At 44.1% G+C, this 27,982-nt stretch overlaps 1 protein-coding gene across 2 annotated transcripts in view; it reads right to left on the bottom strand.

Moving 5' to 3' along the window:
- Positions 1-15,735: 15,735 nt before the first annotated feature.
- RGS20 (regulator of G protein signaling 20) overlaps positions 15,736-27,982 on the bottom strand; it is a 215,289-nt gene continuing 203,042 nt past the window's right edge. For both annotated transcript variants that reach the window (XM_077267727.1, XM_077267728.1), the window contains exons 3-5: positions 20,765-20,851; positions 18,899-19,133; positions 15,736-16,723 (exon numbers count right to left, since the gene is read on the bottom strand). In XM_077267727.1, the coding sequence (XP_077123842.1) occupies positions 16,535-16,723; positions 18,899-19,133; positions 20,765-20,851 (511 nt within the window). In that variant the 3' untranslated portion in view covers positions 15,736-16,534. The remainder of the gene's footprint in view (positions 16,724-18,898; positions 19,134-20,764; positions 20,852-27,982) is intronic.

Raw genomic sequence — 27,982 nt, 5'->3', positions numbered from 1 at the left:
AGTCCAGCTTAAAAATGGCTGACCTTTGGAAACAGTTTAATAAACTCCAACTAATTAACAACATGCGATCTTCTGACCCAGAGTATAGCAACTGGCTTCTTAAACTTGGTAACGGTGAACTGAGCAACAAATACAACCTTGGAGAAGACATTATTGAAATACCAGAAGACATGTTGTGCACTGACTGCATCGTAACTGATGTTTTTGGACAATGCATTGAAATTGATGTGAACGACCAAAGCAGTGTTGAGAGGGCCTCTTCCCATGCAATTCTCTGTCCCAAGAACGATGATGTGGCTCTGCTAAATTCCTGTATGATGGATAGAATGCCTAGAGAGTATAAGTTGTACAAAAGTGATGATTCAGTGGATGTAGACAATGAAGATGAACGAGAGCATAATCCAGTTGAATTCTTAAATAGTCTTACGCCATCAGGAATGCCATCCCACAGACTTCAACTCAAAGTTGGAACAATCATAATGTTGCTGCGGAATCTAAATACAAAAAATGGTCTATGTAATGGAACTCGCCTTATTGTTACTGGACTCCATTCTAACGTCATTCAAGCAAGAGTGATCACTGGATCAGCAAAAGGAGATGAAGTGTTCATTCCACGCATTGATTTATGTCCTTCAGACACGGGTCTTCCATTTAGGCTTCGGCGTCGACAGTTTCCAGTTAAACCAGCTTTTGCCATGACAATAAACAAGTCACAAAGTCAAACTCTACACCGTGTTGGCATATATCTACCGCAGCCCGTTTTTGGTCATGGACAACTCTACGTTGCATTTTCAAGAGTTAAAATGAGATCCAACGTCAAGGTGCAAGTTCTTCCTACGCCTTTACAAGGAAAGTTGCATATTGGTAGTGAAAAGGTATTCACAAAAAATTTGGTGTACAAAAATATTTGGGGTTGATATTGTTAACAAATATATTAGTGTCGATGTACTTCTTTTGTTCGATGATTTATTTAAATACAGTTAGATATTCATGTAATGGCTTATGTATTTTGATGATCTGTTTCATAATTTAATTCAATTGTATTAAGTTCTATGAGCAATAAAATTTAATGATAATGTATATATTTTACCTGGAAAATCCTGTATATTCATTGTATTATTCTGAAATCTTCATAAATAAACTACATACATATTCTAGAATACCCGATGCGTTAGAATCGGGCCACCATCTAGTCACTTATAATAATAATGATTTGTTATGGTTTTCCAATGTGGCTGTAAAAATATTGTCTGTCCTTGATTTTTTGATAATTTGTCCAGATAAATTAAAAAATCAAGTTGGCAACCCTGGCTACCGCAACCACTGGGATTTCGATATATAGCTACCATCACCTACAGCATGGTGTGAATAGATGTGGTTTGGGTTAGGATCTCTGCCCATTTGAGTGGTAAAACCGTTTTTACTTTCTTTGAAATCTATGAAAGACTGATAAGGGTTAAGGTGACCATATATAATTGACTTCTGTTGTACACATGTGACTATTTCAGTTATAGCAAAGCTAGAGACTATATGATCTTGTGAATCTTGTGACATTGGGCAATACCTGAATGTGGCCTGTAGGTGGCTCCTCTGGTCAGAGTGTGTCATCTATTTGGCTTTCATATTTCTATCAATCTTTGAAGGCACAATGCATCATCCTGAAGAACACAGGGTTTTTTGAAGCTGTTATTTCCAGAGAAGTCTAAAATTCTGGAATTCTATTTTGTCCATTGCTAAAGCCTTATGAAACCCTTGTATCCACCTTTGCATTTCTGATACTGACTTCTTATAAGATGATTACCCTTAGGCTATGTGCACACGTCAGGATTATTTGCAGAAATTTCCTGAACAAAACCGGACTTTTTCCGCAGGAAATCCGCATGCGTTTTTCTTGCATTTTTGTGCGGATTTTTTGCGTTTTTTTCCAGAGCTTCCCAATGCATTAAATAGCGGTAAATGCACGAAAAATCTGCAAAATTAATGAACATGCTGCATTTTTTCCGCGATTCGTTTTATTCGTGGAAAATCTGGAATGTGTGCACACAGCCTTAAAGAAATTGTCCAATTTCATAGAAAATTGGTATGGGGGGGCTGATACTGCTTCAACAAACTAAACAATAGTATATTGTTGAACCCCGGCAACTCCACTGCTCCCCATCGCTTTTTTGCTTACAGGACTTCAGCAGCAGTGTCCTGTCTAATAAATCTGACTGCTGCAGCCAATCATTTGACTTGATTGAATGTCATGAGACGGCTAAGGCCAGTGATTGGCTGCCATCGTAATATGCTCAAGATAGGTCATCACCACAGCAGCCATGTAAACCAACTCTGCTGGAGAGCAGCGAGAGGGGCCTTTGGATTGGTGAACAAAGAAGGGGCAGCACTCACCAATTATATGTCCAGTAAGATTTATTCAGTCATGGGTGTTAGGGAGACATAAACTTAGGCAACAGCTTTTTTTTGTGCATTCACGTTTTTTCTGGCTCTGATGTGAATCAGCAAGCCACTCCCTTAAATACCTAAAATTTGCATATTTAACTAAAATCTAAAAATTATGCATCCTTTTTAATAATTAATTGGGTTTCTCTCCTGATCAATTCCCATCACTTGTTTCTTGTTTGGTCTGGCCTTTAACTAGTATATCCCTAGATCACACATGTGAAACTCTGGCCCACGTGCAAAATCTGGGGTGCAGACTGAGTGTATTTGGCCCACGACATACTTTCAACTGTATCAGCATCCAGGATGCCGATACACTTAAAAACAATGATAAAAGAGGGAACACTTCTAATCCATCCTCTGTGTCTGACGTCTCAGCGCAGGTGGCGTGATGACATCACTACAAAGTGCCTTCTGTACTGAGCAGTACAGGGGTTCAGAGTGCTCCTTGCCAAGATCAGAGCAGTGGGAGACATGTTTTTTTTTTAATATATGGGGCCATTATACTGTATGGAGGACTTTGTGGGCCCATTATACAGTACTGTGTGGAAGGCAATGCAGGGACGATTATACTGTGTTGTGGAGGACTGTGTGAGGCCATTATTCTGTATGAAAGGCAATGCAGGGCCCATTATACCCTATGTAAAGCAATGCATGGCCCATTATACTATATGAAGGACTATGTGGGGAAATTCTACTGTATGGAAGGCAAATTTTTTTCATAGCTAAAATATCTCTCACTTCAAATATGTTATCGGCACAGACAGGTTGAGGAGAAGCATAGATGAAGGATGGAAGCGGTTAAAGATTGCGGGTTTGAGCAGAGACACATGGAAGGTGTTGGTAATACGGAGCGATGCAGGCAATCTCAGCTTGTAGGCAACATCGTTGACACAACTCAGAATCTCAAAGGGGCCAATGTAGTGTGGACCTAATTTTTAAGATGGTATCTTGAGTCTGATGTACTTTGAGGAAAGTCACACCCTGTCAACAGGCTTAAAAGGAAGAGAATCTAAGCACCTCTAGTCGGCATGTCTTTTCATCCTTCCAGACGCCTTATTGAGCACTTCTTTAACATCCCTTCAGATCATGGAAAATCTCAGAGTCAGCCGCTGGTACCCTCGAGGCTGGTGATACTGGAAGAGGCATACCCGGATGATGTCCAGAGATGATGAAGAAAGGGGTCTTGGCAGAGGACTCACTAGAATGATTATTGTAAGCAAACTCAGCCCAAGGAAGCAGACTGACCCAATCATTTTGATGAGCGTTGGTGAAGTGTCTAAGATAGGTGGCCAGGATCTGATTAGTCTGCTCTACCTTTCCATTCGTCTGGGGGTGGTAGGCTGAGAAGTCCAGAGTCATCTTCAAGAGTTTGCACAGAGCCCTCCAAAAGCGAGACGTAAATTGAACTTCTCTGTTGGATACAATGTGCTGTGGGAACCCGTGGAGTCTGAAGATGTTCTCAATAAAGATCTTCGACAACTCAGGAGCAGAGGGTAGCCAGGGCAGGGGAACAAAATAAGCCATTTTGGAGGACCGATCCACTACCGATCCACTACCACAAGGATGACGGTACAGACAGAGGAACTCGGTAGGTCGGTAATGAAAGCAAAGAAGTTTGCTCAAAGAGACATTTCTCAAGCTTGGCATAAAGATGATTCTCTCTCAGACGCTGCTGGACCAGACGAACACTTCTTCTGTGGATCGGTAGATCTGCCGAAAAGACTAGGATGTCATCCAGGTACACCACTACACAGGAGTATAGGAGGTCTTGGAGTATATCACTGACAAATTCTTGGAACACTGCAGGGGCGTTACAGAGACCAAACGGCATGACCAAATATTCATAATGACCGTCCAAAGTGTTAAAGGCGGTCTTCCATTCATCCCCGGAGTGAATACGGATCAGATTGTAGGCGCCCCACAGGTCAAGTTTAGTGAAAATTCAAGCCCCCTAAGCTGGTCAAAGAGCTCTGGGATTAGAGGCAGTTGGTACCTGTTCTTGACTGTGATGTTATTCAGACCACTGTAGTCTATTCAAGGACGAAGAGAACCATCTTTCTTCTTGATGAAGAAAAATCCTGCTCCTGCAGGGGAGGAAGATTTCTGAATTAATCCTTTGGCCAAGTTCTCCTGGACATATTCGGACATGGCCTGGGTCTCCGCAGGGGACAGCGAGTAGATCCTACCCCTAGGCAGTGTGGAACTGTGAACGAGCTCAATCGGGCAATCGTAGGGACGATGCAGAGGAAGGTTTCCGGCCTTTTTCTTATTAAAGACATCTACAAAGGACCAATAGGGTGGAGGTAATCCAGAGGGAACAGAGGTAGACTGTGGAGAGACGACTGGACGAACAGACTGTAGGCACCGTTTCTGGCAGCCGGGTCCCCAATGGAGCACGTCTCCTGAGCACCAGTTAAGGGTAGGCTCATGGGCCCTGAACCAAGGAAACCCAAGTAACAGCATGGGAGAGGTTCGGCAGTACATACAAGGCAATCCTTTCATGATGTAGAGCCCCAATCCATCGTTCTACCTCTTCAGTCACCATGGTGATGGCCTCTTGCAAAGGTCTCCCATCCACAGATGCAATCAGACGTGGACTGTCCAGGGTGAGAACTGGAATTCGAAGCCACCGAACTGCCTCAAGACAGACAAAACTGCCCGCTGCGCCCGAATCCACATAGGCGACCTCAGAGTAGCGTCTCTGATAACTAGTAGGACAGACAGGGTCAGGGGTAGAGAGGAATAGGGAACACCTAGGGAGGCCTCTTTTACCTGTCCTAGGAGGGAGTTTCCCGGCCTCTTTGGACAGGCCTGCAGCAAGTGGGAGGAGCTACTGCAGTAAAAACAGAGTCCTTGAGCACGTCTCTCTCTTCGGCGCTGTTCTGCCATCTTGACCCGATCCACTTGCATCGGTTCGGGTGCAGACACAGAAGGGGACACTGAAGATCGCGGACTAGCAGACCTGTGTACTGGAGGCGTGGAACGAATAGATCTCCTTTCTCTGGCCGATTCGCGGGATCGCTCGTGGAAACGCAGGTTGATGCATGTGGCCAGGGAGATTAGATCCTCCAGGGAGGTTGGGGTATCCCGTTCTGCGAGCTCATCCTTTATCTGGCCCGACAGTCCATGCCAGAAAGCGCTGACTGTTGTGGATTCTGTTTGTGGGCTCCCTCTGGTGGTTACTGCTGGTACTGGGTGACTTTGGTGGGTTGCGGCCTTTGGTTTCCACCTGTCCATCTGAGGCGGGGTGTTTCCTATTTTACCTGGCCTTTCTGTCATTCCCTTGCCGGCTATCAATGTATTCAGATGTGCTCTGTTTGGTTCCTGCCTACCTGCTCCCAGATCTTTCAGGATAAGCTAAGTGCTGATTTTCAGTTGTTTGGTTTTTTGTCCAGCTTGCTTATTATGTCTCTATGCTAGCTGGTAGCTCTAGTGGACTGAGGTTCTCCCCATGTGCCATGAGTTGGCACATGGGTTCTTGTAATCTCAGGATGGTTTTTTGATTAGGGTTTTTTGCTGACCGCTCAGACCCCTTTTGTATCGTTCTGCTTTCTAGTTTACAGCGGGCCTCAATTTGCTAAAGCTATATATATCATCTCTATGTATGTGCCTTCCTCTCATTTCACCATCAATACTTGTGGGGGGCAACTATATCTTTTGGGGTCCATTCCTCTGGAGGCAAGTGAGGTCTTTATTTTCTCTGCAGTACTAGTTAGCTCTTAGGCTGGTGCGTGGCGTCTAGAACCAACATAGGCACGCTCCCTGGCTATCTCTAGTTGCGTTTGTCAGGCGTAGGGCAGTGGTCAGCCCAGGTTCCATCACCCTAGAGCTCGTCCGTTATTTATTTGTACTTTGCTTGTCCTGTGCTATCCCTAGCCATTGGGGATTCATGACAGTATAGCCGGCCCACAAAGTGTTAATTGTTTGGGCTGAAGCAGGAGAAAAAGAAGTGTTTAAGGGAAATTTTTTTTTCCCTTCAGAGTTTTGCTGCCTAGCCCTTAATTGCTGTCTAGCTGCTTCTTACCTCCTCTTAACCCTTGAATGGCTCTGATCTTAGCTGTTTAACATGGATGTCCAGAGTTTGGCTTCCAGCCTGAGTAATCTCGCGGCAAAAGTTCAAAACATACAGGATTTTGTTGTTCACACTCCCATGTCTGAACCTAGAATTCCTATTCCAGAGTTCTTTTCTGGAGATAGATCTACCTTCCTGAATTTCAGGAACAATTGTAAATTGTTTCTTTCTTTAAAATCTCGCTCCTCTGGAGACCCTACTCAACAGGTCAAGATTGTAATATCTTTCCTGCGGGGCGACCCTCAGAATTGGGCATTTGCATTGGCACCGGGGGATCCTGCATTGCTCAGTGTGGATGCGTTTTTTCTGGCATTAGGATTGCTCTATGAGGAACCTAACCTGGAGATTCAGGCTGAAAAGGCTTTATTAGCCCTCTCTCAGGGGCATGATGAAGCGGAAATATATTGTCAAAAATTTCGGAAATGGTCGGTGCTTACTCAGTGGAATGAGTGCGCCCTGGCTGCAAACTTCAGAAATGGTCTTTCTGAGGCCATTAAGGATATTATGGTGGGGTTCCCCACGCCTACAGGTCTGAATGAGTCTATGGCTATGGCCATTCAGATTGATCGGCGTTTACGGGAGCGCAAACCCGTGCACCAGTTGGCGGTGTCTTCTGAACAGGCACCTGAGACTATGCAATGTGATAGAATTCAGTCCAGAAGTGAACGGCAAAATTATAGGCGGAAAAATGGATTGTGTTTTTATTGTGGTGATTCAGCTCATGTTATATCAGCATGCTCTAAACGCACTAAAAGGGTTGATAAATCTTTTGCCATTGGTACTCTGCAGCCTAAGTTCATTTTGTTTGTGACTCTGATTTTTTCTCTGTCTTCCATTTCCGTCGATGCCTATGTGGATTCGGGCGCTGCCCTGAGTCTTATGGATTGGTCATTTGCTAAACGCTGCGGTTTTAGTCTGGAGCCTCTGGAAGTTCCTATTCCTCTGAAGGGAATTGACTCTACACCATTGGCTATGAATAAACCACAGTATTGGACACAAGTGACCATGCGCATGACTCCCGTTCATCAGGAGGTGATTCGCTTCCTTGTACTGTATAATTTACATGATGTACTAGTGCTTGGTCTGCCATGGTTACAAACTCATAATCCTGTCCTGGACTGGAAAACAATGTCTGTGTTAAGCTGGGGATGTCAGGGGGTTCATGATGATGCACCTCCGATTTCAATCGCTTCATCTACTCCTTCTGAGATCCCTGCGTTTTTGTCTGACTATAGGGATGTTTTTGAGGAGCCTAAGCTCAATTCGCTCCCTCCTCATAGAGAGTGTGACTGTGCTATAGAATTGATTCCTGGCAGTAAGTTCCCTAAGGGTCGTTTATTTAATCTGTCACTGCCAGAGCATACTGCTATGCGGAATTATATTAAGGAGTCCTTGGAAAAGGGACATATTCGTCCATCTTCGTCCCCTCTGGGAGCAGGTTTTTTTTTCGTGGCAAAAAAAGATGGTTCCCTGAGGCCTTGTATAGATTATCGCCTTCTGAATAAGATTACAGTCAAATACCAGTATCCATTGCCATTATTAACTGATTTGTTTGCTCGCATTAAAGGGGCTAGGTGGTTCACTAAGATAGATCTTCGCGGTGCGTATAATCTGGTGCGGATAAAACAGGGTGATGAGTGGAAAACCGCATTTAATACGCCTGAGGGCCATTTTGAGTATTTGGTAATGCCTTTTGGACTCTCCAATGCTCCGTCAGTCTTTCAGTCCTTTATGCACAATATTTTCCGTGAATATCTGGATAAGTTTATGATTGTGTATTTGGATGATATTTTGGTGTTTTCTGATGACTGGGAGTCTCATGTTCTACAGGTCAGGAAGGTGTTTCAGGTTCTGCGGGCCAATTCTCTGTTTGTGAAGGGCTCAAAGTGTCTCTTCGGAGTCCAGAAGATTTCTTTTTTGGGGTACATTTTTTCTCCTTCTACTATTGAGATGGATCCCGTCAAGGTTCAGGCTATTTGTGACTGGACACAACCTACATCTGTTAAGAGCCTTCAGAAGTTCTTGGGGTTTGCTAATTTTTATCGTCGGTTCATTGCTAATTTTTCCAGTATTGTTAAACCTTTGACTGATTTGACTAAAAAGGGTGCTGATGTTGCTGATTGGTCTCCTGCGGCCGTGGAAGCCTTTCGGGAACTTAAGCGCCGGTTTTCTTCTGCTCCTGTGTTGTGTCAACCAGATGTTTCACTTCCTTTTCAGGTTGAGGTTGATGCTTCCGAGATTGGAGCGGGGGCGGTTTTGTCACAGAGAAGTTCTAATGGCTCGGTGATGAAGCCATGTGCATTCTTCTCTAGAAAATTCTCGCCCACCGAGCGCACTTATGATGTGGGTAATCGGGAGCTTTTGGCCATGAAGTGGGCGTTTGAGGAGTGGCGTCATTGGCTTGAGGGTGCTAAACATCGTGTGGTGGTCTTGACTGATCACAAGAATCTCATTTACCTTGAGTCTGCCAGGCGTTTGAATCCTAGACAGGCTCGTTGGTCGTTGTTTTTTTCTCGTTTCAATTTCGTGGTTTCGTACCTGCCAGGTTCAAAGAATGTGAAGGCAGATGCTCTTTCCAGGAGTTTTGTGCCTGACTCTCCTGGAGACTCTGGGCCTACTGGTATCCTTAGGGATGGGGTAATATTGTCCGCCGTATCCCCAGACTTGCGACGTGCATTGCAGGAGTTTCAGGTGGATAAACCGGATCGTTGTCCACCAGAAAGACTGTTTGTTCCGGATGATTGGACCAGTAGAGTCATCTCCGAGGTCCATTCTTCTGTGTTGGCTGGTCATCCTGGAATATTTGGTACTAGAGACTTGGTGGCCAGGTCTTTTTGGTGGCCTTCCTTGTCTAGGGATGTGCGTACCTTTGTGCAGTCTTGTGAAGTGTGTGCTCGAGCTAAGCCTTGCTGTTCTCGGGCCAGTGGGTTGTTGTTATCCTTGCCCATCCCGAAGAGGCCTTGGACGCACATTTCCATGGATTTTATTTCTGATCTCCCGGTTTCACAGAAAATGTCCGTTATCTGGGTTGTGTGTGACCGCTTTTCTAAGATGGTTCATTTGGTGCCCTTGCCTAAGTTGCCCTCCTCCTCTGAGTTGGTTCCTTTATTTTTTCAGAACGTGGTTCGTTTGCATGGGATTCCGGAGAATATCGTTTCTGACAGGGGATCCCAGTTTGTGTCTAGATTTTGGCGGACGTTTTGTGCCAAGATGGGCATTGATTTGTCTTTCTCGTCTGCATTCCATCCTCAGACGAATGGCCAGACGGAGCGAACTAATCAGACCTTGGAAACTTATTTGAGGTGTTTTGTTTCTGCTGATCAAGATGACTGGGTTGCTTTTTTGCCACTGGCCGAATTTGCTCTTAATAATCGGGCTAGTTCTGCCACGTTGGTCTCTCCTTTTTTTTGTAATTCGGGGTTTCATCCTCGTTTTTCCTCTGGTCAGGTGGAGTCTTCGGATTGTCCTGGAGTGGACGTGGTGGTGGACAGGCTACATCAGATTTGGAATCAGGTGGTGGACAATTTGAAGTTATCTCAGGAGAAGACTCAGCAGTTTGCTAATCGCCGTCGCCGCGTGGGTCCCCGACTTCTTGTTGGGGATTTGGTGTGGTTGTCTTCTCGTTTTGTCCCTATGAAGGTCTCTTCTCCTAAGTTCAAGCCTCGGTTCATCGGTCCTTATAGGATCTCGGAGATTCTTAACCCTGTATCTTTTCGTTTGGATCTCCCAGCATCGTTTGCTATTCATAATGTGTTCCATCGGTCGTTGTTGCGGAGGTATGAGGTGCCCGTTGTTCCTTCGGTTGAGCCTCCTGCTCCGGTGCTGGTGGAGGGAGAATAGGAGTATGTTGTTGAGAAGATCTTGGATTCTCGTGTTTCCAGACGCAAACTCCAGTATTTGGTTAAGTGGAAGGGTTATGGTCAGGAGGATAATTCCTGGGTGGTCGCCTCCGATGTTCATGCGACTGATTTGGTCCGCGCCTTCCATAGAGCTCACCCTGATCGCCCTGGGGGTTCTCGTGAGGGTTCGGTGACCCCTCCTCAAGGGGGGGTACTGTTGTGGATTCTGTTTGTGGGCTCCCTCTGGTGGTTACTGCTGGTACTGGGTGACTTTGGTGGGTTGCGGCCTTTGGTTTCCACCTGTCCATCTGAGGCGGAGTGTTTCCTATTTTACCTGGCCTTTCTGTCATTCCCTTGCCGGCTATCAATGTATTCAGATGTGCTCTGTTTGGTTCCTGCCTACCTGCTCCCAGATCTTTCAGGATAAGCTAAGTGCTGATTTTCAGTTGTTTGGTTTTTTGTCCAGCTTGCTTATTATGTCTCTATGCTAGCTGGTAGCTCTAGTGGACTGAGGTTCTCCCCATGTGCCATGAGTTGGCACATGGGTTCTTGTAATCTCAGGATGGTTTTTTGATTAGGGTTTTTTGCTGACCGCTCAGACCCCTTTTGTATCGTTCTGCTTTCTAGTTTACAGCGGGCCTCAATTTGCTAAAGCTATATATATCATCTCTATGTATGTGCCTTCCTCTCATTTCACCGTCAATACTTGTGGGGGGCAACTATATCTTTTGGGGTCCATTCCTCTGGAGGCAAGTGAGGTCTTTATTTTCTCTGCAGTACTAGTTAGCTCTTAGGCTGGTGCGTGGCGTCTAGAACCAACGTAGGCACGCTCCCTGGCTATCTCTAGTTGCGTTTGTCAGGCGTAGGGCAGCGGTCAGCCCAGGTTCCATCACCCTAGAGCTCGTCCGTTATTTATTTGTACTTTGCTTGTCCTGTGCTATCCCTAGCCATTGGGGATTCATAACAGCTGACTAGAGCTTCATTATTCCATCCCAACTTGGAGGTCAGGGTGCAAAAGCGAATGGCATATTGTCCTACCGACAAGGAGCCCTGATGATGGTTGAAGTGGGACTCGTAGAGGCCAACCGGCCAGGCTCGTCGAAAATCCTGCGAAAGGTCTTCAGGAAGCCCGCCAACTGGGAGACTATGGGATTATCATGCTCCCACAGGGGATTGACCCAAGGTGGGACACTATAAAAGCCACTTTTGCCCAGTCAGTGGGATATTGCAGGGGAAGCTCAAAGTGGAGGCGGCACTGGTTCAGGAACTCTCTGCAAAGTTTCGGATCCCCACTAAACCAGGGAGGCTTGCCAAGACGAGGCGGCGGGTGAGGCAGGTGAACCATGCTGGGGTCTTGGGAAGCTACTTGAGCGGAGGCCACAGCATTGGACTAACAAGTTATACATAGTCATCTACAGAAGCCATATAGTTCAACATGCGAGCCTGCATGTCAGCTCCTGCTGGAGGCCCACAAGCTGGGTCGTATTTCTCGGGTCAGCGGCCTGTAATGAGGTCAGACGAGACTCCATAGTCTGCATAAACATCATAATGCGCTGCTGATTATCGCGCAAGTGAGCCAGTTCCTTCTGGGCGGAAAATGCTGTATTGGCGGGGTTGTACTGTGACACCACTTGGGGAGGAGTACCTAGAGTGGACCCTCTGGACCGTGGAACAGACCTACCCCTGGGAGAGCTGACCTAGTGGAGACCGACCCCTATATAGGGACCGTCAGGGGCAAGGCCAGTGGTCACTAGACCACAGTGGCCGATACCAAGAGGGGTGGCTCAGATAGTAAGTGAGGCAAGAAATAAGGAGAAACCATGGGAGGATGGTGGACAGTAGTACAGGAACCAGGGATATAGAGCCAGGAGCAGCAGACACTCGATTTGGACGTCTGGACAGAACTACAGGAGCGCTGAGGCGGGAGGTAACTGCGGAGAGAATGTTAGAGGGAAGAGGAATATGGGACCAGGGCAGCGCACAATGTAACGAATGTGCAGGATACTGGCAAGACAGTGCACAGGGTACGAGCGTGCAGTGCAATGTACAGGACCGCGTACAGGGCACAAGCATACAGAGCACAGAGCACGAGGAAGAAAGTACTGGCCTGAGACACTAGTGGAAGGCTATATGACAACCAGGCACCTCCTGGAGGAGGAGGCAGCCTGCAATATTGTATGCCTTACCCGGATATGCTGTAGGGGATTTCGGGGTCCGGGCATGCAAGGGTAAAAAGAACTGCAAAGGTGCGCGTGCCTTCTAAGGATCCCAGGGTGCATTCGCAGATGCCGGGATCTTCCTGCAGAGCGAGAGCCAGGGAAGAGCACAGCGGGGCCGAGTGAGGACAGCGCGCCAGGATCCGGAAGCAGAGCCGGAGGCTCCATCACTAGCCGGAAGATCGGGCACAGCAGCGGTAATACTTTTACTGCCCTTACATACCATATTATATTATTCCAATATTCCCCATTTGTGATTGTGTTTATTTTAATCTAAGATCTATTATTTAAAATTTACTTTGTTTGTGGTACAACCCCTTTTTGTTTGTTTCCATATGAAAAGGTTGTTATATTTGATGATAAAGAAAAACGTCCTCAATTGTAGTTTTTATTTAGTAAATATCAAGGTTGGCCCTAGACTTTGTGCACGTTGTTAAATTTGGCCCCCTGTGTATTTGAGTTTAACATGCCTGGCCTAGATGAAATTATATATTTTATCAAAGCCATTCTAGATAACAAAGGATCACCATTTTTCTAGTACAAAATTTGAGAATAGGAATATTACCCATATAATTATTGATTCAGAAGACTGGACAACACCTTTAACTTTTAGATATAGTTTCTTAAATATGGTAATTTTAACTATTTGAAGAGGTGGTTTACCACCTCACGTCGGGGCTGGAAGAAGCGTGAATGCACATGAAACAGGTGTTTTCTAACTTTGTGCCTCTGTTAAACCCATGGCTGAATAATCCTTACCGGACACGGACACCTCAATGGTGATTGCTGCCGCTTGTCTTCGTTGGAATGTACTACAAGTATACAAGTATTGATCGTCTTTGTGAAGCTGAGCACCACCGTTACTGACTTTGCAATGTGAAAATGAGTGTTTTCCCTATGGGTTACTGTGAGATAACCATGCCAGCATCGACTCGTCAGGTGTATAATTAATTTTGTTATTATAAAGCATTGCCAGTGTGCCCACCAATTTTCGAGTTTAGCTCACAGCAATAAGCTCTTATCTTGGACTATAAACTGACGGAAACCTTTTTGATCCACTCTGTGAAGATATTCTCCACAGACATATATATACAAACTCCGGTCCTGTATGTCTGCCTTGAATCTTGCTATGTCTAAACAAAAAAAGTTAAACCACACCCCACAAAATAACCATGTCCTTTAAGGAGAAAAAGTGCACGTCAAAACAGTGGAGTCCATCCCAGAGCGTATTCCATATCAGAAAGATCAAGACAGCGCCTCACAAACGGTGAAAGTTCAATCTTACATTTTATTCTGCCTCTTGTGGCGACATTTCGGTTTTTGCTTGAAAAAGGTCCCCTGACCGAAATGTCGCCACAAGAGGCAGAACAAAATGTAAGATTGATCTTTCACCGTTTGTGAGGCGCTGTCTTTTGATCTTTCTGCCTTGATTCTTGCGGCTATGACTACAGCAAAAACAGTTGATGAGCTCCAGATTTTTTCTTAGATTTGCCCATACATGTCCTTCCTTAATTAAATGATTATTCTCCTCATCATTTTCCCATTTTTCCCCTAGGTAGTATCAAAATGTCACTTCCAACATATCGCAGAAAACATGCTCAATGCAGCCAGACGTGTTCTTTTCTATTGTGGTAGCTGGTTGCGTGGTCTCCTCTTGAAGATCCACTCTTGGACCTGTCACCACCTCTTGGGCTGAGAAACTTTCCCCTTCCCCTTCTATCAGGAAGATTTGTCTTGCTCCTCTTTGTGTGTGTGGGGGGGGGGGCTAAATTACCTGATTTTCCACAAACATTACATCCAGCTGTTGATAATCAGAACTTGACCTTTGGCCATAGAGTCTTATCGGCAGCAGTCCCATACCCTGGTTTATTCTTTGTTATTCCTTCTTTCGCTCATCACTACTCTGAACTGGTAATTGGATTTTCTGTAACCTCCACAATGGCTTCTTTCCACCATATTATTTTGGCTGCTTCAATGTTAACTTTTTCTTCTGTCAGTGCCATTGTGGAGTTTATGGAAATTGAATTACTGGGTATTTCTCATTTTCATTGCATCCATGGCTGCTGTTGTCACTGAGATGCTTGTACTGTTCTGAGCCATTCAGATATCTCGTGACTACTGCTCCGGTCATCATAACGATGGCGTCCAATCTGCAGGCACCATGTTGAGCCGGAGGAGCAGAGTAGATATATAGTTTTGGGAGAAATGAGTCAGTTTTTAACATTTACGTATTTTCAGTGCATCAAAGAAAAGAGTCCTTCACATTTACAGCAGTCAGACTGTGGAACGCCAACCACAAGAGGCAGTAATGGTGGATACTGTAACAGCTTTTACAAAAAAAGGTCTGAATGAGTTCCTCGATACACAAAACATTGTGAGTTATATTTAAATTCGTGACAAAATGTATAATTGGTGGAGAAAGGTTGAACTTGATGGGCCTAGGTTTTTTTTCAACCTACGTAACTATGTACAACATGGCACCAGCAGAATGAACTCCATTTTCATTGTAAGGGAGTAATGGTGTGCACTCAGGTCGAAAACGAGGAGGTGCTGGTAAAACAGACCATGAGGTCCAAATAGTCATATACCAGAAAATTAGCGCACACTCAGAGCTGGTATGATGCAAAAATTATAACATGAGTTTATTGTGTTAACAAACAAAGTTGTCACCCAAAGGTACGTGCAGATAGAAACCCAACGTTTCGACCCTCCTGGGTCTTATTCATGGGGTTACTTGGTTCCTGATTAGATAAATAAAGGTGGCAGAAGTAGGGCAGGAGGAAGGATCCCTTAGCATATAGTCACTTAATAAAGCCTGAGGAAGGGGTATAGAGGTCATATGTAGGTGTTGATTGCTTGGTGCGGGGGCCTCAATTTCAGTGGTGGGCCTGTAATCCTCCTGGGTAGCTGTATAGAGCGGCGCTCCCGCGCCCTGCTAGAGGTGGCCACCTCTAGCAGGGCGCGGGAGCGCCGCTCTATACAGCTATAAACGTTGGGTTTCTATCTGCACGTACCTTTGGGTGGTAACTTTGTTTGTTAACACAATAAACTCATGTTATAATTTTTGCATCATACCAGCTCTGAGTGTGCGGTAATTTTCTGGTATATATCTCCATTTTCATTGTGATATTTAATGTGGATTATTGTAGGGAAAAAATCACCACTGTTTGGATAAAACTATTGTGCTTTATTACAGCGTAGGATTGTTGTCGTCGGTGAATGTCCATATATTTCTTTAATTCTCCCAATGCAAACGAAGAAAAGGAAATATTTATCCAAAACCCTTCAAATCATTCACACGATAATATTGGAAATGCTGGCCTTCAACAAAAAGCCAGATTTGTTCCATGACAATGCAAATTGTTCACGTCGGCACACTTTTTTTGTTGCTGTGTGTAAGTACATATGCATAGCTATATACGGTATATATATATATATATATATATATATATATATATATATATATATATAAGCATAGCATACACACAAAACATATATCCCCGAAGACAAGTGGAAGTACCCTCCTTTATAGACAGATCGAATTTTACATCATATACATTGTCGTAGTGTAATAGTCCAATCTAGTCCTAGGAAATAGACATAAATACATCAAGGCACTTCCACCAGGGTAACAGTTGTCTCTGAATATATACTAATTACTGTTGTAAAAATACAACTACTATATATATTATATAATTTCAAAAGGTTTCCATCGTCTTTTTTTTTTTTTTTTTTAAATATCACTAAAATTGATCACAAGCTGCAACAGGCACGGCGATGAGCCCACAGCTGGAGACAATGTAACATAGTCCATATTAAAATAAGCCTGAGAAGAATTTTCAGGTGAACTTCATGGTAGCGCGAACCTCCCTGCCAGGTGTAGTACCCATTTTTCCGTTTATTTTAAATAAATAAAAATGACAATAAAAATAATAATAAAAAAAGAAGACAAAACATTAACAAAACTAAGACTCGGCGGTATTTTCCGATAAGGTCTGAAGTAGGGTTTTATAGATTACAGAGTTCATGAAACGTGGGTAAGAGTCTCTGTGCATTAAGGTGTAAATCTGGAGCTGGGCATCGTCAAACGTGTGTTGTGAGGGTTCCAACATGTTCCTGTTGATGACTTCTCGCACCCTGGAATCCAAGCTGACCTGAAAAAATAAAAAGTGGATTTTTTTTTAAATTCCTCGTCACTGCAACCTTTTCACAAAGCAGAAGACCCCTGACTGGTCCCCCCGTACTGTGAGCAGAGAAGCGGCATGCTGAGCCATAATAAGCCGCAATCTCTATATACACAAGTCATTTACCGTAAGTAACTCTGGTGATTGACAGCTCTGTTCTCGTCTCTCGATTACTGCTAATCATTCCATCTTTTATTGTCTGAGAATATAATACCTGAAAGGTCAGAATGTTTTCAGAATAATTATTCTCTTTCTCACCAGGCCTTCAGATTCGCCCCTTGGGGATCTCACATGGAGATCGTCGTAAATGTCTTACCGTTGTTTATAGCCACAGAACGGTCTCTGGACACGATACATCTTCACAATGTCATAGTGGTAAATTCTACTCTGTTTTATCTGTTGTAGCTGAAATGTTGGAAAGTTAATAATAGTATTTATCTCAGTCCCAAGACTGTTCCATATGTGATCCTGTCCATATGTCAGGACGGATGGCTTGTTTATCCATCAGTAGGAGATACATCTGTCGCATCTTCGGAGATTACACCGATATGTTTGCAAGCTGCAGAATATTCCCCATAGAGGAACCGTTCAACTTTATGTAGACCCTGGTGAAACATTTATGGGCACATTTGGGGAGAGCCAGTGCAGCAGTGCACAGAGGCATCATGGCTTCGAGGTCCATGTATCCTCCCCTAGAAGAAATGTTTCCAGAGGGAATATAGCAAATGGAGTCCGAAGAGATACGCTATGATCTATTTCGGTCAGAACCTATGTCAATGTAACAAGGCAAAAATCAGATCATGTGATATCGGACTCTGTGTGGAGCTATTCTCCCCAACAAATATATACCTTGTAATGGAGCCTGTCATATGAAAGTACAGTAAGGCCACAACGCAACTTAGAGGTCTGCCTGAGGCCCCCTTCACACGTCCGTATAAAACTGGTTCCAGAAAAAACAGTACCAGTGCGTCAGTGTGTCATCAGTGTTTTTCCGGTATGGATAAAGAAAAAACTAAATTACAAAGCTCCTATACTTTGCAATGTTAAACACGTACAGCACACGGACTGTACACTGACACACTGATGCTATCCGAGTGCTGTACATGTTTTTCACTGAACCATAGACTTGTATTGACCCTTGTCATCCGTGATACCGGGAAAAAGCGGAAATGTGAAGATCACCATAGACTATAATGAGTACCTGTGGTATGTGTGAAAAAAATAGACGGTTTTATGCTATAAGATGGCATCCAATTAATTAGCTACACGAGCAGCTTGTCCATACCATACCACTTTAATTAGACTAACATTTAGTTTGCCTTTGGGTGTGTGGGGAATGGTGCATGCCAGGCTTTTAGGCCAGGGGTCACATGGACGTACATTTTCTCATGCGAGAGATGGGTCTGATTATGCTGATGACGCTCTCTGTCAGTCTGAGCAGAGTGTCTCATCTTAGTGAGCTGTGACTCTCACATGAGAGCATCGGAGCACAGGTGCGGTGCACGGCCTACAGTATAGCTTGGAGCCGAGTGCTATGCCATATAATATCGGATGATACTCGGCCATGTCATACTCTCATGTCAGCGAGCCCTGAGGCTACTTACCATGATGAGCTTTTGGTGAGTTTGTGACGCTGCTCAATTTCTACACCAGACATCAGTGTTACTCAACTCCGTCCTTTCAGAAGATTTTCCCTCAAATATTTTGTTTTTTACTCCTCACACCTGCCAAGGGTAAAAAAACAAACAAACTGAATGTTACTCGCCCACCACTGCTCCAGCACTGGCACTCTTCTTCTGCCTCCTCTCATTATTGATATGTTTTATCATGGAGGAGGAGTGCCATTCAGTTTCTCATTTTCAACCTTGGCCGGTCTGTGAAGTAAAAAAACGATATATTTTTGGAAAACCTCTTTTAGTACCCCAACAGGTCACATATGGCAGATACGCCATAGAGAGAACACGTGAGTATGCCTGTCTGTACATGCGGTACGTAAAGGCTGGAGTTGAGAAACACTGTTCTACACCAGAATATATTGCGTGTGTCAGGAATGGTGGCAGATATGGTTATGTAAAAAGGCAGGCACAATGTAGATTAGGAGAGGTAAAAAAAAAAAGACGAGTGTAAAACATCAGTTCAATATACCTCTTTTGGAGATAAAATGGAGATGTAGTCCTCGTATATTAGCCGGGCCTTCTCTTCTATCACATTTTTGTTGGCTTCTTTTTTGAGATCCTCACAAGCCATCCAGAAAAGCATGTTCTCTTCGCTGAACTCAGTTCTGAGAAACTCACGGAAGGCATTTCTCCCAGCAGGAGTGTTCATAAGTTTGTCGAAAGACTGACCCCAAGAGTACACATCTTCAAGAGTAGGAGTTGGACTAAAGAGAAGATGAAGTCAAGATTTATTTCTACTGGAAGAAAGCAGGCGTTGTACTTTTGTGTCAGAAAAACGCCTTTCATTACTTTTATTGGTCAATTCTTTAAGGTAGTCATATGGATTGGAGATTACTGGTACTTCCATTACCCACCTTCTTCCACAGATGAAATGCCCATGGATCAAAAAGGTTGTCCAGGACTATCCTATTGCGTTCCTCGGAATAGGTCATCAATGTTAGATTGATGGAGTTTGACACCAGGCACCGATCAGATGTTATCAGCTTCGTTGGCGGCCAGATATACATAGTGTACAAAACAAAGTGGCTTCGTACATTGTCTAGTGGCCACTCCTGGGTACTGAACTTCATACCATACTCAAGCAAATGGGAGAAAAGATGCAGTATCTAAGAGCGGCAACTAAACAACATATTGAACCACATTCTCGGCCTCCGCCAGAGCAGATTACAGCCAATCAGTGGGGGAACTGGGTATTTGACCCTTTTGATCTGACACTGATGGTCTATCCTAGAAACAGGTCAACAATATATTAGTCCCAGACAACCCCTTCACGTATATGTGCCTTATGGCATCCTACATTCACTAGGTCGCTACAAAATTATACAGGATGAAACAAAAGTGTTAATTTTTTTCTAGAAAGACAGACATTCCAGCCCGCAAGTTTATCATGTGAGATGTTATGGCAGGTATTAGGGTCTATATACTCATTGAAAAAAAAAAAGTGACTTTTTCCCAATTTCACGACTACTAAAAAGCACAATATGACCACAATCTGTAGCAGTCATTTTGCAGCTTTTACCACTACCACTTTATACGTCTGTATAAAACACGAGCGTGAAAAACTGGCACCGGTGCCATAAGTGTGTCATCCATGTGTCTGTTTTTACCATCAGTGTTTTTCTGGTACAGATAAAGAAATAAATCCATTATAAAGCTTCTGCTAAACTAAGTACAGCACACAGATGCCATTGTGTACTGTACATGATTTTACGTACCCATAGACTTGTATTGGCTCCTGTCATCCGTGCTGCCAGGAAAACACGGACATGTGCGAAGCATCAGAGGTTATAATGTGTACATGTGGCAACCATGAAAAAACAGATACCACTTGTACCGGAGACATGGATGTGTCAAGGAGGTCTAAGACAGGGGGCAGACCTCCTTATTCCTCTATGGTACCATTTATTTGTCCACTCATGACTTAAGACAGTATAGAAACAAGCCTGGCACTGATTTACGAGGCTCAACAAATCAGACAATGACTGGAATTTTCCTTCACTATGCGCTAGTATACAACTTAGTTCAGAATTAGTTCATATTGTGCATCGGTAGACTGCAATTTAGAAAATGCAGGTCACGTAAAGCATGCTGCCTGCACTGGGGAGCTGAGCCTGCTCCTGGACGTAATAGTCCTGGAGGCGGAGTCACAGCAACGGGAACTGAGCCTGCTCCTGGGTGTAAGAGTACTGGAGGTGGAGTCACTAACTGGTTGACAGCTTTTATACTGTATCCATGGTCATGTAGGGATAGGTGTCAAAAATAGTAGTACTAGAACCTTCTCACAAAATTATTGATGTCTCAGCCTGTATACGAAAAAGTAAAACTAGCTACTTGCCTTTCTTCACAGTTTGGTATGCCAGCACCTCTGATTTCATTAGAAGACCTTCTGGTCCTCTCATCTTCCTGATTCCTGACTGTGAGACTGTGGACATAGATGATTAATCATAAAGGGTTAATCATGAACTTTTACACAGCATGTATAATCTTATGTAATAATACATTAGTTTAGAGGCAGTAAAAAAGTCATAAACATTTTGCATGAATATACAGTTGTGCTCAAAAGTTTACATACCCCTGCAGAATTTTTGCTTTCTTGGCCTTTTTTCAGAGAATATGAATGATAACACCAAAACTTTGTCTCCACTCATGGTTAGTGGTTGGGTGAAGCCATTTATTGTCAAACTACTGTGTTTTCTCTTTTTATATCATGACAACCCAAAACATCCAAATGACTCTGATCAAAAGTTTGCATACCTCATTTCTTATTATCGTGTATTACCTACCCCCTCTAACATCAATGACAGCTTGAAGTCTTTTGTGGTAGTTGTGGATGAGGTTCTTTATTTTCTTAAATGGTAAAACTGCCCACTCTTCTTGGCAAAAAGCCTCCAGTTCCTGTACATTTCTGGGCTGTCTAGCATGAACTGCGCACTTGAGATCTCACCAGAGTGGCTCAATGATATTGAGGTCAGGAGACTGAGTTGGCCACTCCAGAACCTTCACTTTGTTCTGCTGTAGCCAAAGACCGGTCGACTTCGCCTTGTGTTTTGGATTGTTGTCATGTTGGAACGTCCAAGTATGTCCCATGAGCAGCTTCCGGGCTGATGAGTGCAAATTTGCCTTCAGTATTTGCTGATAACAAGCTGCATTCATTTTTCCTTCAACTTTGACCAAGTTTCCTGTGCCTTTGTAGCTCACACATCCCCAAAACATCAGCGATCCACCTCCGTGCTTTACAGTAGGAATGGTGTTCCTTTCATCATAGGGCCTTGTTGACCTCTCTCCAAATGTAATGTTTATGGTTGTGGCCAAAAAGTTCAATTTTGGTCTCATCACTCCAAATTAAGTTGTCCAGAAGTTTAGAGGCTTGTCTCTGTCCTGTTTTGCATAATGTAGGCAAGATACTTTGTGGCATTTGCACAGTAATAGCTTTCTTCTGGCGACTCGACCATGCAACCCATTTTTCTTCAAGTGCCTCCTTATTGTGCATCTTGAAACAGCCACATCGCTAGTTTTCAGAGAATCCAGTATTTCAGCTGATGTTATTTGTGGGTTTTTCTTTGCATCTCGAACAATTTTCCTGGCAGTTGTGGATGAAATTTTTGTTGGTCTACCTAACCATGGTTTTGTTTTTACAGACCCCTTGATTTTCCATCTGTTAATCACAGTTTGAATGCTGCTGACTGGCATTATCAATTCTTTGGATATCTTTTTGTATCCCTTTCCTGTTTTATACAGTTCAACTACCTTTTCCCGTAGATCCATTGACAATTCTTTTGCTTTCCCTATGACTCACAATCCAGAAATGTCAGTGGCTGGATGAAAGATGCAAGAATCTGTCTGGATCCGGGAAACTCACTCAGCTTCTATGCACATACACTGATTACAAGCAAACAGGTCACAGGTGAGGATGTTACCTTTAGTAGTCATTCAAACCCATTTGTGTCAACTTCTGTGCATGTTATCAGGCCATTTTAAAACAGCAGAAAAAAAGGCAGCAACATTTACCTGCCCAGATCTTTGAACAAATGCACTACAGGGTGCAGCCAGACCATAAAGCAAGATGTTAGCAACACAAGTGCAAAATACCAGATCAACAGCCACTCTCCACCTACCCATTCCTGGAGGGGGTGACTGCCCAGTATACAATTGCACAATGAAGGCCCACATAGGGCGTTGTTCACACAAGGATACTGTATAGTGTCTGGTTCACAGCCTATTAGTCACGCCCCTATTTTTTGATTAGGCGGGCTGGCCAGCACACTTTCAATGCATCCCAGTGCGAACACCCCTCATGCGAGACCGAACATGTTTGGGCTTGGCTGCACCCCGAAAAATATAGTGCAAAAAATATACAAAAATAGTGAGGTATTGGTTGATATTTTGGCCAAAATACGTAAGCTCGTAACCCACGCCAAGGGTCCCCACGCTTACGAGTCCTACACTAAACTAAATAGCAAAGCCGCTAAAGACTCAAGGTCTCCAAAAATTCAATTTAAAACAGCAGAAAAAAAGGCAACACTTACCTGCCCAGATCTTGGAACAAATGCACTGCACTGAACCAGACACTATGCAGTACCCTTGTGTGAACAACGCCCTATGTGGGCCTTTATTGTGCAGTTGTATACTGGGCAGTCACCCCCTCCAGGAATGGGTAGGTGGAGAGTGGCTGTTCATCTGGTATTTAGCTCTTGTGTTGCTAACATCTTGCTTTATGGGCTGGCTGCACCCTGCAGTGCATTTGTTCCAAGATCTGGGCAGGTAAGTGTTGCTGCCTTTTTTTCTGCTGTTTTAAATTGAATTTTTGGAGACTTTGAGTCTTTAGTGGCTTTGCTATTTAGTTTTATGGTATCAGACCAAAATCACTACGGTATGTGAACTTTTGATCAGGGTAATTTGGATGTTTTGGGTTGTCATTATGATTTAAAAAGAGAAAAAAAGTAGAGTTTGACAATAAATGGCTTCACCCAACCACTAACCATGAGTGGAGGAAAAGTTTTGGTGCTATCATTCATATTCTGTGAAAAAAGGCCAAGAACTGTATCTGAACTTAGCCATTTGCTACTAAATTCATGGCCTGATGATATGTGGCAGGACTCACCTTTCAATGCACAGGCTTGGAAATTTTAGGCTATTAATTTAAAGGGAATCTGTGAGCGTAATCTTGTATTTGTGCTGCGGCTCAGGTGTACTTTGTCTGCCCTGTTGAGGGCAGAGCAAAGTACTGCAATGCGCAGGCGCCGGGCCTCTCTGACCTTTCCCGGCGCCTGCGCACTGCAGTACTTTGCACGCCTGCACCGGAGCCGCAGTGTGAAGACAAGAAGAAGACGTCATCCTCTAGGAGGCCCCGGACCGGACCGCGACACCCATCGGATCGGACTGCCCCCCCAGGTGAGTATAATCTAACCTCTTTTTCTCATCTTTCAGGATACATCGGGGGCTTATCTGCAGCATTACAGAATGCTGTAGATAAGCCCCTGATGCTGATGGGCTTAGCTCATCTTCGATTTTGGGGGTGACAGGTTCCCTTTACATGTATTACATGATGGCTTTATTTTAAAATGAGGGGGCACATATAAAAAGAAGAGTCCCGATGAAAATAATAACCTTTTTCCAAGGATTTGGAGCTTGTTGAGGATAATATTGTCGTTCCTCTTCACTACTAACACAAATCTCACTACCCAATAGGGAAAAAATGCATCCAACTTCAGTTTGTCCTCATTTTTGCGGCCTCAAAGTAGCTGTATAGCCTATGTTCTATCTACAACCTTGTCTAAAACCTACCCTCAGTCTAAGGCTAGGGTCACACCAGTGTATATGCTCTCATTGGGCCAATTATGTAAATAACGCTCTGATCAAACTCCGATCATAGTTTGATCAGATTGTGATCATAGTGAGCTCTGATTCTCTCGGATGAGCTGTTTGTGCTCTAGGATTGTTTTACCTCCACTGTTGGACACAAATAGACTGTAGGACAGTTTATCTTTCCCCATATTCCTGGGGTGTCCTCTGAGATCTGTCTCACAAAGGTCCGCTGGTCAGTCCCTCTCATAACTCTCTCTGTATAGAAGTAATTGCTTGTGAAGGCCCCTCACACGGTAGAAGACAGTGAACCAAACCAGCATCACCGTCTCATGTGTATGTCAGCTTCCTGACTCTACCGATAGATATTGTCCGGGGAGAGTAAAATTGGGCATTTGATAATTCAATGCCTGATTTTATTGTTTTCGCGGATGATAACAATATGCCAGAAGTGTCTGTCACCAGATTTCTCCCCTCTCCCTGTTGAATATAAATGAACACTGGACCGAACCAAGTCCCATGTGTATGGTGCAGTCATCCGACAGCTGCCTCATGTGTATGGCCATATTGATGATCACATTATCATTGCATGTTGTAGAGATTCTCATAAATTTATAAGGAATTAGGCTGGGGCTACACATTAGTGCACTTGTCTGCGATACATCACATGACTATTTTAGAGATGCGATTTGGCTTTCAAAACACTCAAGTTGCAGAAGATGGCACACGCATCTCATGTGAGGCAGTGACCCCTGTTACAGCTAGAGGGCTTGTAGTAGGTTCTGTGTGCTTTATGGCCAAAGTGAACATGCGTTTATGTGCTGCATTTAAACTGAGCTCAATTTTTATGCTTTTTCTTTTTTTCCTATTTTTATGGAGGCAAAGTTGATTGCAACTTTCAATTAGAAATCATCTTTTGAACAGTCGTGCCATGGTGACCCCTCCGACAATCAGAAAATGCAAAGTCGTTGCACTGCGACACTGCGGTCTTCCTGTCGTGTGACACAAGCTCTGGCCTAAGAAAAGAAACAATGAGGCATGTTGCTCTGTATCTGCTTTTTGTAGATATTCTCCCTTAAGAAAGATTCTTTCTCTGGGAGAACGTGATGCCATATTGGGGTCCATGCCATATTGGGGGTCCATGCTGCAACAGACGGAATACCTTTGGCTCTTTAGTACGGAACTATTGGCTCACTATCCTAAATACAGCCAGCCATGAGTCCGACAGTATGACAGTGTGAAGCCATCCAAAACTTCAGTTATATAGGGGCTATATAGTGGACAACATGTTAGAGCCACATTGTAGATTCTCTGATTAAGTTCTGAGTGAAAGGAACACTATGCACGGCTGGTATTTTACTGACGCATGACATTACTTACTCAGTCTTTACAGGAGGATTTTTTATATCATGACTTCTATAAAAACGTTGTAATGAAATATTCATTGGCTCATATTTGTCGCATGATTTCTGATATTCCTGGTATGTCTATATACATATGGCTGTATATTATGTATATATGGGGCACTTTGGGATTTTACACATTTAAAAATCAAATATTTCCATACGGGCGAGTGACATTTAGGTCGGCGAGCAGTTGTACGTACATGACAATATAGACCTTATTTCTTAGAAGACATGTTGAGATATTTAATTTGCCGTCTGTCTGATTAGCATGATTGATGTTAATTAAATGCCCCATAAATACGTAGAGTAAAAAGTAATAGAAATATAATCATTAATATACCTTATTTATACTCTCCGCTTATAAAGGAAAATATATTACCAGTTCTACAGAGGACATTACAAAAAACAAGTTGGCATTTGCAGAAAAATTGCTTGTGACAAAGTGCCAGCGGTTCTGTGTCCCAGGCTCTTAATCTGTCTGCGGGTACAGCACAATGTAAAATACATACAACGTGCATATCAGCTATATGTACATGTTTTTTATTACCCCTCAGTAATGTGTGTATGCTTTGTCGTGCTCCAGTCCTCTCCTGTGACCTCAGTTTTGAGCTGCCGGCACCTACAACGTGTCCTTTCTCAATGTAAATCTATGAGGCTCAGAACAAGGCCTTCATGGAGTTACATTAAGAAAGGAAGTAAGAATCTGCTGTGTGTACCAGCAAACCACAACTGTGGTCACAGGATGCAGCAGAGGAGTGGAGCAGCGCTGGAAATGTCAGGACACAATGATGGGTAAGAATGTTAATGCACACACATTAGCAATGGATGGGGGAAAAAACTAAAATGCTCCTATAACCCAGTAATGACATGTGATACATAAAAAAAAATCTGAACCTCCAACAAACACTATTAACCTGCAGATATGGGGTTAATCCGCAGTTTAATAGTATGCTAAAGCTGCCCGGCACTGAAAGTCCCACGGCCGGGAGGAAATGAACTTTATTCATCCCGGCAGCCTCCATCTTTCAGTCATAGAGGCAGGGCCGGCGTTAGGGGCAGGCAGACCAGGCAGCTGCCATAGTGCTCCCGCGTCTCCAGGGGCCCCCAGCCAGTGGTGTGCCGCTAATAGTGGCACACCACGCGGCCGCTGTGGGCTCCATGAGTAAAAGGGACCGGCGCCGCCCCCTCCCCCGCATTCCACTTATTGGTATCATACTTGCCGATATAGTTGGAAGCAGTGATGGAGGAGAGAGCGTCAGATGACGCTCCCTCTCCCATCACTCCCCGTCTGCCTCTGTCTCAGCATGTGCCAGCAGGGGAACTGAGATGCTCTACAGAAGCCAGAGCAGTGGGGAACGAGGAGAAGAGGTAAGTAGTGTGTGTGTGTCTGCTGCACTATACTTTGTGTGGGGGGACCATTATACTGTGTATGTGGGGCGGCTGCACTATACTGTGTGTGGGGGGACTGCATTATACTATGTGTGAGGGGGGCTGCACTATACTGTGTGTGTGTGTTTGTAGGGGGGGGCTGAATTATACTGTGTGTGGGAGGACTGCATTATACTGTGTGTGGGGCTGCATTATACTCTGAAGGGACTGCTTTATAATCAGGGGGCTGCATTATACTGTGTGCTTTTGTGGGGGGCTGCTTTATACTGTGTGTTGGGGTGGGCTACATTATACTGTATGTGGATGGGGGCGGGCTGCATTATACTGTGTGTGGTGTGGGGGGCTGTACTATACTGTGTGTGTGTGTTTGTAGGGGGGCTGAATTATACTATGTGTGGGGGGACTGCATTATACTGTGTGTGGGGCTGCATTATACTCTGAGGGGACTGCTTTATATTCTGGGGGGCTGCATTATACTGTGTGTTTTTGTGTGGGGGGCTGCATTATACTGTGTGTGGGGGTGCGCTGCATTATACTGTGTGTGGTGTGGGGGCTGCATTATACTTTGTGTGGGGACTGCAGTATACTGTGTATGTGGGGGGCTGCACTATACTGTGTGCGGGGGCTGCACTATATTGTGTGTAGGGGATTATACTGTGAGTGAAGGGGGCTGCATTAAACTGTGGGGGGGCTGCATTATACTGTGTGTTCGTGAGGCTGCATTATATTATGTGTCTGTGTAGGAGAGTGCATTATACTCTGAGGGGGCTGCATTATACTCTGAGGGGTCTACATTATACTTTGAAGGGGCTGCATTATACTGTGTGTGTGGGCTATCTTATACTCTATGAGGGGACATTATACTCTATGAGGGGGCTGCATTATACTCTGAGGAACGCTGCATTATACTCTGAGGGGACTACATTATACTCTGAGGGGTCTACATTGTACTCTGA

This window comes from Ranitomeya variabilis, chromosome 6 (genome assembly GCF_051348905.1).
Source record: "Ranitomeya variabilis isolate aRanVar5 chromosome 6, aRanVar5.hap1, whole genome shotgun sequence".
Lineage (NCBI taxonomy): Eukaryota > Metazoa > Chordata > Amphibia > Anura > Dendrobatidae > Ranitomeya > Ranitomeya variabilis.
The sequence above is the reverse complement of the archived record's forward strand: the minus strand, read 5'-3'. Positions and strand labels throughout refer to the sequence as shown.